General features: G+C 44.9%; 1 protein-coding gene across 2 annotated transcripts; it reads right to left on the reverse strand.

The window, feature by feature from the left end:
- Positions 1-3687: 3687 nt before the first annotated feature.
- NGDN (neuroguidin) lies at positions 3688-11569 on the reverse strand. Of its 2 annotated transcripts, none has more exons than XM_080926228.1 (11): positions 11542-11569; positions 10921-10980; positions 10107-10178; positions 6781-6918; positions 6506-6590; positions 6375-6427; positions 6051-6174; positions 5791-5959; positions 4894-5050; positions 4752-4809; positions 3688-3812 (listed from the first exon to the last, which is right to left on the reverse strand). In XM_080926228.1, the coding sequence occupies exons 1-11, from the start codon at positions 11551-11553 to the stop codon at positions 3793-3795; spliced, it is 948 nt and encodes a 315-aa protein (XP_080782354.1). In that variant the 5' UTR covers positions 11554-11569; the 3' UTR covers positions 3688-3792. The 2 variants fall into 2 exon arrangements, with proteins under 2 accessions (XP_080782354.1, XP_080782353.1); XM_080926227.1 differs by lacking the exon at positions 11542-11569 and adding an exon at positions 11268-11500.
- Between the last annotated feature and the right edge of the window lie 2110 nt (positions 11570-13679).

Raw genomic sequence — 13679 nt, forward strand, 5'->3', positions numbered from 1 at the left:
ATAAATGAGGTTCGCACTGGGCAAAGGGTAGTTAGTATCTCCCTAAAACCTCATCACAGTGGTCAAATCCTTGGCACGAATCTGACATTTATGGAGCAAACAGACCCCAGGGACATTCTAGACGATGTCATCTCTCACTCAGTCTATAGCAGTCAGAAGTGGAGATGACAGTGAATCTGCCCTACAACCATTCTAAGGGTTCCTTTGCTTTGTGCCTTTTATACCCTGAGGCAGAGCAATGAAGGAATGGAGCTCTCCGTGGTGCTGAAACCCGGTCAGCTGCAACCAGGTCACTCACTGCTCTTATACTCCCCCAACCCTTCCTCAAACCCTAAGAACACAAACACTTGGGGGAAACAACAGGATTGTCAGCGTCTCTTCCATACTCCCTAAAATAAAAACAGTGAGGGAGAATCTAAAGCTTGTCAGATTAAAAAAAAAATTGAGCCTGAACAGAAACACAGAACAAAAGTAAACAATAAATCTTGCAATCCTGATCCTTAATTTTTTTTTAACATTTATTTATTATATATAAGTGCACTGTATCTGTCTTCAGACATACCAGAAGAGGGCATCAGATCCTACTACAGATGCTTGTGAGCCACCATGTGGTTGCTGGGAATTGAACTAGGACCTCTGGAAGAGCATTCAGTGCTCTTAACCACTGAGCCATCTCTCCAGCCCTACCCCCACCCACCTCACCCCTGATCCTTAATTTTGTTGCTCTGCTAACCGTGGCTCTCAAACTGTTCTATTGAGGACTAAAGGTTCCTGGGAGCGTCTCAGAGAATTAGGGGAGTTTAACAGTAAAGAATTCTAAGGCACCTCATCCCCACCACGATAAACATAAACCCATTTACACTTGTTTCACTTCAACAACCTCCATAAAATTCCGTCAGACAATATAATCTAGTAATGATGCTGATATACATATCCTCAGAAAAATGCTAGTCATTGTTGGAAGTCTTTTTTCTGGTACAGCCAAAAGGCTAGACAAAAACACAGGCTGGAACTGAAGACTCAGATCATTATAAGGCTCACAAAGAGAGTTTGTTTTGGTTTCTGATATACCAAGACCCAGAGTATAGATTGTAGTCTCTAAAGGCAAGGCCTCTAGCAAAGATGGGGCATTATATAACCTCACATCTTAATAAATTAGGAACAGCACTCAAGCATGATGGTAATTGCCTATAATCCTGGCATTTAGGTGGAGGCAGGGGATCAAGAGTTCAAGGTCATTCTCAATACCTAACAAATTCAAGACCAACCTAGACTATCTTGAGATCCTGTTTTAAAGGAGCAAAACTGACCTGGAGAGATGGCTCAGTGGTGAAGAGCACTGACTGCTCTTCCAGAGGTTCTGAGTTCAAATCCCAGCAACCACATGGAGGCTCACAACCATCTGTAATAAGATCTGATGCCCTCTTCTGGTGTGTCTGAAGACCGCTACAGTCTACTTACAATAAATAAATAAATAAATCTAAAGGAGCAAAACTAGAAATAAATGTAACAGTCTTAACTATGAGTGTGATGGTTCTTTTTTTAAAAAATTTTATTTATTATATGTAAGTACACTGTAGCTGTCTTGAGACAGACCAGAAGAGGGCATGAGATCTCATTACAGATGGTTGTGAACCACCATGTGGTTGCTGGGAATTGATCTCAGGACCTCTGGAAGAGCAGTCAGTGCTCTTAACCACTGAGCCATCTCTAACCCCAAGAGTGTGGTGGTTCTAACCAAGACATTAACCAGGGCCATATATATGTGTGTGTCTGTGTGTGTTTATGTGTGCATGCATGTATTTATACATGCATGTGTGTATGTATGCCAAGCAAGTGTTCTACTGCAAAGCTACATCCCCAGCACTGAGATGAAGCCAGACTGAAGTTGTTTCGCAGGCTGGCTTTGAACTCACTGTACAGTGCAGACAGGCCTCACGTTTGCACTCCTCCTGCCTCAGCCTCCTTCCTGAGAGGCTAGAATCAGGCACGTGCCACCTCATCTAGCTTTCAAAGCACGCCTTAGCTAAGGAGTCTAGGCTGTTCAGCTGTTAAGACACATGCTCTAAGTCTGTCCTTAGGGTTCTTTGCTAGGACTCACTCAAGCAAATATTATGAGGTCCTGGGGCACACAGGATTCCTCAGATTTACCCCAGAAACAAGCGCATCTTGGGGTAATCCACAAAAGCCGAAGACTCCTTGATACAGAAGTAACCTTAAGAGATTGAGATGTTTTTTGGGTTTTCACTGTGTTTGCACAGGGTGATGTACACGTGTGCAGGTGTGCATTCAGAGGTCAGACAGTCTGGGCATTCGACTGTACTGTCCCTGGCAGCCACAGCCCTGCCTAACTCATTTTTATTCCTCTTGTCACATCTTGTGAGGAGTGGGGACACAGGCATTTAAAGGACAGTTTCAGGAGTCAGTTCCCTCCTGTGTCCCAGGGATGAAACTCAGGTTGTCAAGCGCCTTTACCTACTAAGCCTTCTTGCCAGACCCTACTCCCTGACTTCTCATGTGAGGGTTGGGGACCTGAACTCAGGTTCATACTCACACAGCAGGTATTACTCAGTAAGCCATCTCTCCAGTTTCCCTCCCCCAACCTCTCTTCAGCTAAGAGCTCTAACACTGAGGTGTAGCCCCGGAATTCAAGCGCTTGTGTCTAGCTGAGGAAAACTAAAGGAGGAAGATATTAATTTGACCATAATCACAGTTAAATCTAGTGTTTCAGCCTCTACTAGGTTGTAGTTGACTGATTGTTGCACCAATCAGAATGACCAGTAGAACTATAGATTCAGTCCAGGAGTAGAGGTGAGGGGGAGAAAAAAAAAAAAAAGAATCCAGACTGTCTTTAAAACTTCCAGTGAATTACACCTGTAGACTCGCCTCTCTATTTTATCCCGCAATCCGGTCCTTTTAAAAACTCCAATGAGTTAAACCCACAGACCCAGCTTCTCACTTAATCTGTTCGCTTGCAGTGCCCAAGGTTTAAGGGGGCTCTCACCAACAGAGGGTGCTGTGTGCACAGAGCGAGAGCTCAGATGTGGGTCCCAGCTTGGGTCTCCCAGTCCCTGTAGGGTTCACACTTCCCTAGATGTTACACTAGGGGTTCTGTGTCCTACTTGCTGACACTCTTCTACAGTTTTTAAAAGGGCTGGACTCACTGACCCAGGTAAACTGAGGTCTCAGCCATGCCCCAAGCCCACGCCAACTCTCTGCCTCCCGCTTCAGCTGCTCTTCACAAGTTCTTCCCAGGACTGACCACAGACCAGCTCTTACGAGCAGAACATTAGAAGACGTGACTCCAGAAAAGTGAGACAGAACCAACCTCCTGGCTTTTAGATTAAGCAACCACAGGTTTCCTAAGCCACTAATGCCACCTGGTGGCCAAGCTGGACAGATCAACAAAAGCTAAAACCAATGTGACTTTGGAATTCTATACTCCAGAAGGGAGGTAGGACTAGGGCCAGGGAGGCTGATTATTCCATCCTGCCTCTATTTTTGTAAAATAATCAATTCCCAATTTCTAGGAAAAATATAACACCAAAGAAAACAACAAACCAAACTTCTACATCTCCCAAAGCACCGTCTTCCCCGTTCCACTATCCTTTTACTGACTACAGCCCACACGCCCAGCAATTCCAATCATACAACATATAGCAACAATGTCTTTCATTCATAAACAAAGTCAATTTTATTTAGTAAAGCTCCTTCCACATTTCCAAGGCAAACACCTACACACAGTGACGTTAGAAGCATCCGAGGATGACCAAAAGTGCATGTGTAAGCCCATCACCGGCGCCTCCGAAAACCTGAAAAGGAAGGAAATCAAGCATGAGGAAAGAAGGGCTGGAAAAACTGACGGGTCCAGAGAAGGGCTGGGGAGACTCGCTGAGGCCGAAGGCGCACTCTGAGGCTGGTACTCTATCCTTCTAGGACTCACAGGAGCATGAACACAGAGAGCAATCTCTTCAAGTGATATTTTTATAGTTCTATTCACAGACACTTGAAACATGAGTTGTGGGGCCATAGAAGTAAAATGCAGAGACTCCCCTGAGAGACACTCATTTCAAGCTTGGGAAAGAAAGAGAAAAAGAAAGAAAAAAAAAAAAAAAAAAAAAGCCAGTCTAAAAAGATTAATGACGGGGTTTGCACCCAATCAGAACAACAATACCAACAACAACCAGAGCTCCCAGGGACTAAACCACTATCTGAAGAGTACACATGGATGGCCCCATGGCTCCAGCTGCACATGTATCAGAGTGTGGCCTTGTTGGGTATCAGTGGGAAGAGAAGCCCTTGGACCTGCCAAGACTTGATACCCCAGTGTAGGAGAATGTCAGGGCAGGGAGGTGGGAGGGGGAACACTCTCAAAGATCAGGGGGAGATGGAATGGGATAAGGAGCTTATGGAGAGAAAACCAGGGAGGAGATAACATCTGATATGTAAATAAAATATAACCAATAAAGAGAAAAAGAAGTACACTTTAAGGAACTGTATTGTGTAAATTTTGTTAGCACAGTTTAAAACTAATCACTAAAATCAGCACTTAATAAGCATCCTTGTCATAGTAATCCTATTCTTAATAACTGTAACAAAAAAATTTGTACCCACACCAAAAAAAAAAAAAAAAAAAAAAAAAATTAATGACTATCATGGAAGAGACAGACAAGACCTGAGAGGGAAGTTCCTGAGAGGCAGCATGTCAACTCAGACTTTTATGGGCACCTTGCGCCTAACGGTTCACTGACCTTTCTTCTTCCGACCTTTCTTAGGTATCTTCTTCCGCTTTTTAATAGGATTCTGGTCCTGAGACAAAGAGAAGTGAAGCAATAGTACTGCACTCTAGGACCAGCAGCATGACCGCTCCTGCTACCGCAGCACCCCAGTTACCTCATCAAGAGGAGTGGTGCCCCCTGTCAAAGCACTGATGTCGCTGAAGTGTGTGAGGGAATGGAGCTGTGAGCTCATGGCGCTCGCTCGCCTTCGCAGTCCTTTCTCTCGCTTGCTAACACTTAAGCGCACCATCATGCTCTCTTCGTAGTTGATCCTGCCAGAAAAAGAAAGAGTTTGCAGAAGGGTCTGATGAGGATGAGGGAGACAACGTCCGGAACTTGGGCCCAGCACTTCCTCCTCAGAGTCCTCAGGACACTCACAAACCGATACCGTTTTTAATCAGCATTGTATGTGGCATGTTCAATCTGCAACTTCCTCAGTGAAATGCTCTCTGCTGGATCCCCCTCACTGCTAGGGACTAATCTACAGTAGGAACACACTGACAGTGTTCTAGAACAGAATTCTCATGCCGGCTCTGGGGAACAGGACTCTCTGATGGGCTCTTCTGTACAACCATCATCCACAGAAGCTGCGCCGAGCAACGCTGACCGGCTTGTTTCAGGCTCCTTGCTTGTCTACCACACGTATAGACTCTGCAGCACCCGTACAAGACCTGCTTTCTACCCAAAGTGAGACCCGTGACGATGAAGAAAGGCAGCCTATTAAAGCCCCACCAGGAAGAACTAAAAGCATTCTTCTCTACATAGCCATCCCTTGAGTCTAAGTAGGCAGAAGGAAACAAAATCAAACGAACAAAAATAAGTAAGCAAAACAAAATAAAAACCGTTTTCCTCTAGTTCTTACTGGTACTGCATCCTCAGCTGTTAACCTCATCCCGGGCACTTCACTGTCTGTATCACGTCGGTTTTCCCGTGCCAGACTTAGTCACACTCATACAAAGCATGAGGGCAGTTCTTTATAGATTTGAGGGAATTTCTACATGCAGGAGCTCACCTGTGCTGATCCTCCTGACTCTGACGAGTGACATGAGGGTGTCTCGAGTCTCGGATTTCCTCTGGGGCATCCGAGTACTGCTCCTTCAGCTCCCGGATGACAGAGCTGCTCAGCGCCCGTCTCTTGGCTTTTTCCAGACGCTTTTGTTCCCGCTCAGCTTCCGTCTCGTCTGTGTGAAAACAATCCACGTGCGTTATTCTGGAACAGCCAAAAGAAAACAAACAAAACTCCCACCACGGAGGGACAGCCACCACTCCTACCATAATGTACTGGAACCAAGCGTGGTGGGACGTATTTCTTAGATGTGCCTTTTGCAGATTTCTTCCCTGAGGCCTCAGACTGGCCCTCCTCTGCTTCATTCTCCTCCTCATCCTCAGAGCTCAACTGCAAAAGAGAAGGATTCCTACAAACTCAGGACGGTTTATTGGAAGGAGAGGGACACCCGTAGCTGGTACACCCCGAGAAGATGGAACCATGAGTCAGGGAAGGAAGCCTCACATCAAAGCATTTCCAGCCATGAGTTGGAGAGGATCCTGCAGAGCAGAGTCACCACAGGGCTAACCTCAGGCGGATACAAGCCTTACCTTGCTCATCATATTGCTGGGATGAGGCTTAAAACGGAGGGGATCATTCTCACCTGAAACAGGAAATCCAAGGTTACAAGATTTGAACTCTAGAGTGACCCCACACACGCTATGTCGGCTCTCCCACTTACTGAGGCTGCCCGTCACTGCCGTCTTGACCAGTTTGTCAATTTGATACTTCAGTTTTTGGTCCAATGGACGAAGTTTTTCTAAAACCTACAGTGCGATAATTTAAAAGGATTACGTTTTTCTCTCCTAAATTAGGCATACACCAGCATCCATGTGTTGTTTCACTAAAACATTCAGAAAGAGCAAATGTGGACGAAAACACCTCCTTCCTTAAAAAGGAGAACATTCGCTCCCATGAGAGCCCTGGAGGGCAAGCCACAGAAACTAAGACTCATACCGTGCGAATCTCCACCAGCCTCAGAACTGCGGGATGCCCGTGCAGAGATCCTCCAGAGGCCTTGTCCAGGATGAGGTGGCTCAGATCCATAAGGTACATGAGCAACAGCTGGTCTTTCACTTCCAGGAAGCTCAGACCCTGAGTTAAACAGTAAGAGAGAGTCTTAGGTCTAGTAAAAGAATCAGGAGGAGCAGGTAAGGCAAATGCCACGACCATAGCTTCTAGTCCACGTAACACGAATCATCCCTTTGCCTGATGTGTCCCCACAATGCTCTCGGTCACTAGTAGCTACCCCAGGTCAACTGTCACAGTTATTACCGAGCTTTGGTTCCAAGCAAGCCTTACTTTCCATCCAACATATACACAAGTGGTGCCGAAAAGCAGCACGGGGGCATAAAATGTGCAAAGACAGATAGCCCTGGGGCTGTGAGGAAGACTGTACACCACAGGAACACACGCAGCATACAGTCTCAGGCACCCATAGGTCTTGAGACGCCTTCCCATGGATACAGGCTGGTTCTCCAGAAGCATCCAAAGGTGCCCAAAGACCAAGAGTGTTGCAGTCTCAGAGCTTCTGATATCCGAGTCCGCATGACTCTGTGAACACGGGTCATTACACCTATCAGCAGCACCCTTGGGCCAGTCTCACTGACAGGCCCTCTCACGTTTTAACTAAAGAACCCTCCATATGGAGCCGGTTTTTAATGTATCCGAAATAATTGCCGATTTTATTCCTATCACAATACAGGTAAGACAAATGATTTATACACACTGATATGGAACTAAGTCAATGTCAACAGAAGTTGTAGAAAGTGGTTATAATACAGTTCCGATGGGGCTGTGTGATACACACACCTTCTAAAAAAATCTATTATTATGTAAGATGTGGATGCACCTGTGAGCACGTGCGTCCAACCCTGAATGCATGGAGGTCAGAGGACAACCGGAGCCAGTTCTCTCCTTCTACCATTAGTTGGGTTTCGGGGCTGAAATAAGCCATCAGGTCTGTACACACTGTCTCACTCCCTCAGCCATCCTGCCAGCTGCACACATTTGTATAAGCATAATAAAGCCTGAAGGTAAGGCTCAGTTAACTGTCTGGAGAGAGGACACCAGGGAGACGAAGAGCCCGTGTTATGAAAAGTACCTTCTTAACAAGCACAAGGTACTCTAAAAATAGAGTGCTCATCTGAAACATGGAAGGGTCTAATCCCAACCCCAAATGATATATATACAGTCAAAAAAATAAATGAAGCAAATGCATTGATTTTCAGACAAAATATAGTAATAATTACATTTGTAGTTATTAAATAAGAAAAGTCTTATATCTGCATAAAATGATACCGGCAGTCCACAGCCCTGTGGGAAAACCTATGTCTGACAGGTTAAATACTTTAGCCAAAATTACACAGCAAGAATTCAAATACAAGTCACACACGGTTCGACTCCGAGGCCTGAGTCCTGGGTAGCTCTTAAACAATGTGCTTAGTTCTTTATATCAGTCCTAGTGTCCTTCAGAAGATGAGCAATGGAATTTAAAACCTGTATGTTGAGTTTCAGTTTTGATTTATGCATTTGGGAGTCAGATATTGGCTTTGTCACTTGAACTTGAGACTATGAACTTCTCATATGTAAATAAGTAGCAGTATTCCTGCACTGCCCTAAGAAAACATCCTGAAACAAGCGAGAAGACAAGAAAGCACTCTGTAGCCTGGAAAGCACTTTAGAAATGCCTCTGGTCATAAGAGCTAAGCCTACATAAGAGCTAATGCTCTACAGATGAACAAACACTCCCTGAAGTAGGCTCGAGGCCCGGCACTGAAACATCAGAGGGTAGGGTAGAGGTGCCCATGGCAAGGGCAGCCGAGAATCTGAGAAGTGGCCCGTGAGCACTGTCAAGTCCCAACTGGGTTACAAGCGTATGAGAAAAACTAACCTGGTCTACACCGTGAGCTCCAGAACAGCCTGGTCTACATAGTGAGACAATGCCTCAAAAACAAAATACAACCAAGCAGCAAAACAAAAACAATAAACACACACACAAAATAACAACAAATAATAAACTGAAGAGGTGGAGGCAGGAGGATCCTCACAAGCTCAAGGCCAGTCAGGGCTACATAGAAAGACTGTTTCAAACATCCAGATAGAAAATAACAGCAGAGCTTTGCTGTTCAACCAGGTAAAGCAGTCACGGGCTGTCCTCTATGGACACAAATAACCCCCAAGAGTGTTCTATAAAGTTTTGATTTTTTTTTAAATTTAATTTGAAAGCCAGCCTATTTGTACTGCACATCAGAGAATCTACAATCCTTGCATTTGAAAGGTGGAAGAGTAAAGTCATAAGTTCAAGGCCAGCCTGTGTTTCATAGCCATCTAAACAAACAACACAATGAAAAGGGAAAAAAAGGCTGGGAAGAGAGGCAGCTGCTGCAACTCATTTTCAGATGCATCATCTTCACAGTTTAGCATCTCAGGTTTGGATGCATCTTTCAGTCGATGGTCTCTCGGCACAGATTAGTGGCAGTTTTATCCACAAACGACGCGTTCCAAAAGTGCTAATGAATATATTTGCAATGGCAGAGAACTGAATGCTACATACACTGTTCTTCCTAAGCATTTATACAAATGATAAACCTTGATTTACAACCCTAGCGTAAGAGATTAACAACAATTAGCAATATTAAATAACTCAATTATACACTAAAATGCATTATCTGAAACATAAGCGGTGTAACATTTAGTATTTTCAGACTGCCGTAACTGGAGAGACAGAAATCAAAGCTGGGAACTTCCGTATATAAAGCTGCCATGGCCCAAATTATCATCTAAGGCTATAGAAAACAAAGGAGCAACTCCTCAGCTGTCCTACGTGGCTCCTTTCTTACGTCTTACCCACATTACACACACAAACAAAATGTATGTATATCTGTCCACAAAATCATCTTCTCCCCCACAACATTCAATATTGAGTAGCTCAGGCTCATGTTTATTCTCAAAGTCCCACTATTTTCTCTGAGATACCTTTTTTTGACTCTGCTTGGCTGGCATATATCACTCTTCCTGACTTCTGTCAAATGACTGTCATTACTCATATCTAGTCCCCTGGTCTGCATTCCTGCCGGACTCCTAGACAGAACCCACAGATGAAGCTCTAACTCTTAGGACATATACCACACAACAAACCTACGGTAAATACCAAACCAAACCACCAAGCACATCATATGAGGAGTTATTCCCTCTTCAAGCAACCCACTCAGGTTCCCCGGAAGGGTGACAAGCTATCTTAACCACTGAGCTGGCCCTCCACCCTGTTCTCCAACCCTTACCTTCTCTGTAGAATATGCTCCAGCTCGAACTTTTGTAGTCAGTGCTTGGACCTGTGCAGTTACAGCCATCACCTGAAATTAGCCAAATTAAATCTGAATGTTTGTGAACAGGGAAGAATAAATCCTAGATAATGCCACCTAAAAACAAACCGAAATGCTGTTGCTGAACAGAGCGTTTCTAGCAGTTCTCCAAGAAGCAGAGAAAAATGTTATACTGCTTTCTAAAGCTGGGGGAGGGGGTCATTAAGAAACCAAGAGAAGGGGATGAGGAGCGAGCAGTATTGAGACAGGGTTTCTCTGGGCAGCCCTGGCTGTTCGGGAACTCCCCGAGATCCACCTGCCTCTGCCTTCCAAGGGAAGAGTTTACAGGTGTGGGCCATTAGGAAAACAGGCTGAGGGGAGTGATTTTATCTGTACCAACAGAACTTACAAAACTCCCGACTAGCTAGCTAAATGCATATTAAGTGGTACTTATAGCCATGTGTCATTATTGCCAACATCTGTTTTCTTAGTTACTTATTATTTAAATAAAGGAGTTTGGGTATAACTTTAAAAAGTTTTCCGGGGAGGGGGCTCCAATCCGGATGTAGTGAATAAATAAATAAATGGAAAAAAACAGCTTTCTGTATTTCTTTGGGTGCTGAAATGAACTACTTTGAACTTTCATGAAAAGCACGAAGGGCTTCTTCTATTTTACACTTAAGGTATTTTTGTAGTATTCAAATATCTGTCCCCGAATCACCAAAACGTGTGGATGAGACAAAGTCAAAGTTAAGCCCTGACTAATTTATTCTAAAAGGGAGACAATACTCACCTGCTCCTGGAGGTTTTTCAAAAGTGTTATCGAACTTGACACGTCTGACTCCAGTACCTCCTACAGATAGGAGGGGCAGGTAAAGGTGGTCAATTTCTTACTTTAGGTGAAGATGGCAGAACTACTGCATATCAAACTCCCCCCTTTCCTTTCAAACACTCGAGCCTTTGGTGTTTTAAAGGAATAGGCAGCATCGGCTCAAAGCCAGTCTCCTACCACCACACCCCCCAAGTTACCGGAAAGGACCGGAGACTCGAGCGTCAAACCTTGCGGCTGCCTTTGCTCTGCGTCCCCCCCACATTGTACACATCGCTACCTCTGCTAATGTTCTAGGAACATTCTCCCACCTTAAGGCCGGGTCACGGCCCGCCACGGTCACGAGGCTCTCCCAACAAAGCTTATTCTGAAGAGTAATTTTGGGTTGGCCTCCTGTCCGGAACCGGCCAACATGCAGCATCTGAACCCCTCTCTCATCTGACGTGCTACTGATATATCAGGGCGAGCGCATCCCTGAAACAACTTTCATCTCTACTCTTCCAAGGTGCCAATGGTTTTGCCTCGATCCGTGAAATGTCCACTGATTACTTCCTTTCCGGGAAAAAGCAACGAGACAGAACTCACCGGAGCCGCCATCTTCGCAGAGCACACCCTTTCCGGGCCCGAACTTCCCGGGCACAACGTGAGTCCATAGTTTTGATAGACAAGCATAGTTTGCAAATTTCAGCCAATGGAAATAAGAGACCTTTCATTTCCGCTAATCAGAAAGGCGGGACCTCGTCTAGCCAATGGAATAAAGAACTGCCTAAATGTGTCAGACGCAGTGGCGTGCTTAAAGCGTAAAGATGGGCGGTGACAGACGCATGTGATTCGTGGTTCACAGAGAATGATTGATTCTCCTCCCAATAACTATTGAGCAAATGATGGATTGACAGAAAGAGAAACCAGTAGAAAAAAGAAATTAGTTATGCAGCCCGAAAGCTCATTGGCTCCCAGATGCCGCAGTTAGGATTTTCTGTAGTACCAAAACAGACCACTGGGTGGCGGCTTCTGGCTATTCTCTGATGCCGCAGGATTGCTGGGCCGCCATTGCCCCTGAGACTTCAGGTTCCCCTTTCCTGGTTCTGTGAGCGTCCTTGTACGACAGTGGAGTCCTTTTCGTCAGTGATTTGGATGGTTACGATAGAGGAGCCAGAAGCCACGGTTCCGAGGCCGTCGGCCGCATCGCTGGCCCACCTCCCCGTGCACGTCTAGGACGCTGCGCAGAGGCCACAGTGTGCCCAGCACGTCTCTCGAGGGAAAAATGGACAGTGGCGAGGAACCGGCTCAACCTGCGTGCCTTCCTCACTGCTCCGTTCGTCCAGCGCAGAACTTGGTTAAAGTCCAGGCTGTGCATATTTCCTTTGTCCCCTTCATCTTCTCTCAGTATCTTCCAACACGCCCACCCCCTTGCCTCTCGCGGGCTGGTGGATTAGGTGGGAGTACCAACCCGCCTGCATTACACAATACAGCGCGAGAAAGGTGGTGCTGCCTCGGATTTTCCTCCCCCAACAGAAGAGCGGACCTGAGACGGGAAGTCTAATGTGTAGCTTTTGCCTTTAACCCCAGATCTCTTTAGTCAAGAGACAAACATCTCCATGAGTTTGAAGCCAGTCTGGTCTACATTGTGAAGCGATGGCTCAGTGGCCAAGAGCATTCTTGCAGATGAACAGCGTTCCGTTCCCAGCACCTAGACAAGGCATCTCACAACTGTCTTTAACTCCAGCCCCAGGGGAATTTTAGCTCCTTCTGACTTCCTTATATACAGGCATAGACATACGTAAAAGTAATTGGTTTTTTTTGTTTGTTTGTTTTTGTTTTTGTTTCTGTTTAATAGTAATCCTCTTTGTATCTTGAATTCTGGTTTGGAACATTCTAGTTTCTACACATTTGGGAACTACATAAAATTGGGCAGAGGATTTGCCTATGATATTTATTTGCTGTCTAAGGTTCATTGGGAAGCTCAGAGCACTGCACCAGGCTACTTAGTCAAGAGTTGGTATTTTCCTGTTTTGTTTTTTTTTTTAAGATTTATTTATTGTACACGTTCTGCACGTGTGGAGGTCAGGATAACAAATGGGAGTGAGATCTCCTTCCTCTGTGTGAGGAAATAGAACTCAGTTGGTCAGGCTAGTGGGCAAGCAAGCACCTTGACCTGGGGTTATTTTGCCAACACTTTTTGTGAATTAGGATTTGCTTGTGAAAATTCTGTTTTAACACTACTCTTCCTGACACAAGATTTTGCTTTCTTTGGAACTTGAAGTTTGTCGAATGTGTTACAGACAAATGATTACAATATCTGAGAAAATAAATAAAACTGCCTTATTTTTTAAGATTTATTTATTTTATATATCTGAGCACAGTGTCGCTGCCTCCAGACACACCAGAAGAGGGCATCAAATCCCATGACAGATGGTTGTGAGCCACCATGTGGTTGCTGGGAATTGAACTCAGCACCTCTGGAAGAGCAGTCAGTGCTCTTAACTGCTGAAACTGCCTTATTTTTTATTACCAAAATACCAGTCACTTCGAGGTTGGAGAGATGGCTCATCAGTTAAGAGCACTGGTTGCTCTTCTAGAGATCTTGAGTTCAGTTCCCAACACCTACATGGCAGCATACAACTGTCTGTAATTACAGTTTTAGGGGATCTGACACCCTCACACCAATGCATACTAAAGTTTAAAAAAAAATGAAGAAGGAAAAATAAAAAAATACTAATCAC

This window comes from Micromys minutus (assembly GCF_963924665.1).
Source record: "Micromys minutus genome assembly, chromosome: 12".
Taxonomy (NCBI): domain Eukaryota; kingdom Metazoa; phylum Chordata; class Mammalia; order Rodentia; family Muridae; genus Micromys; species Micromys minutus.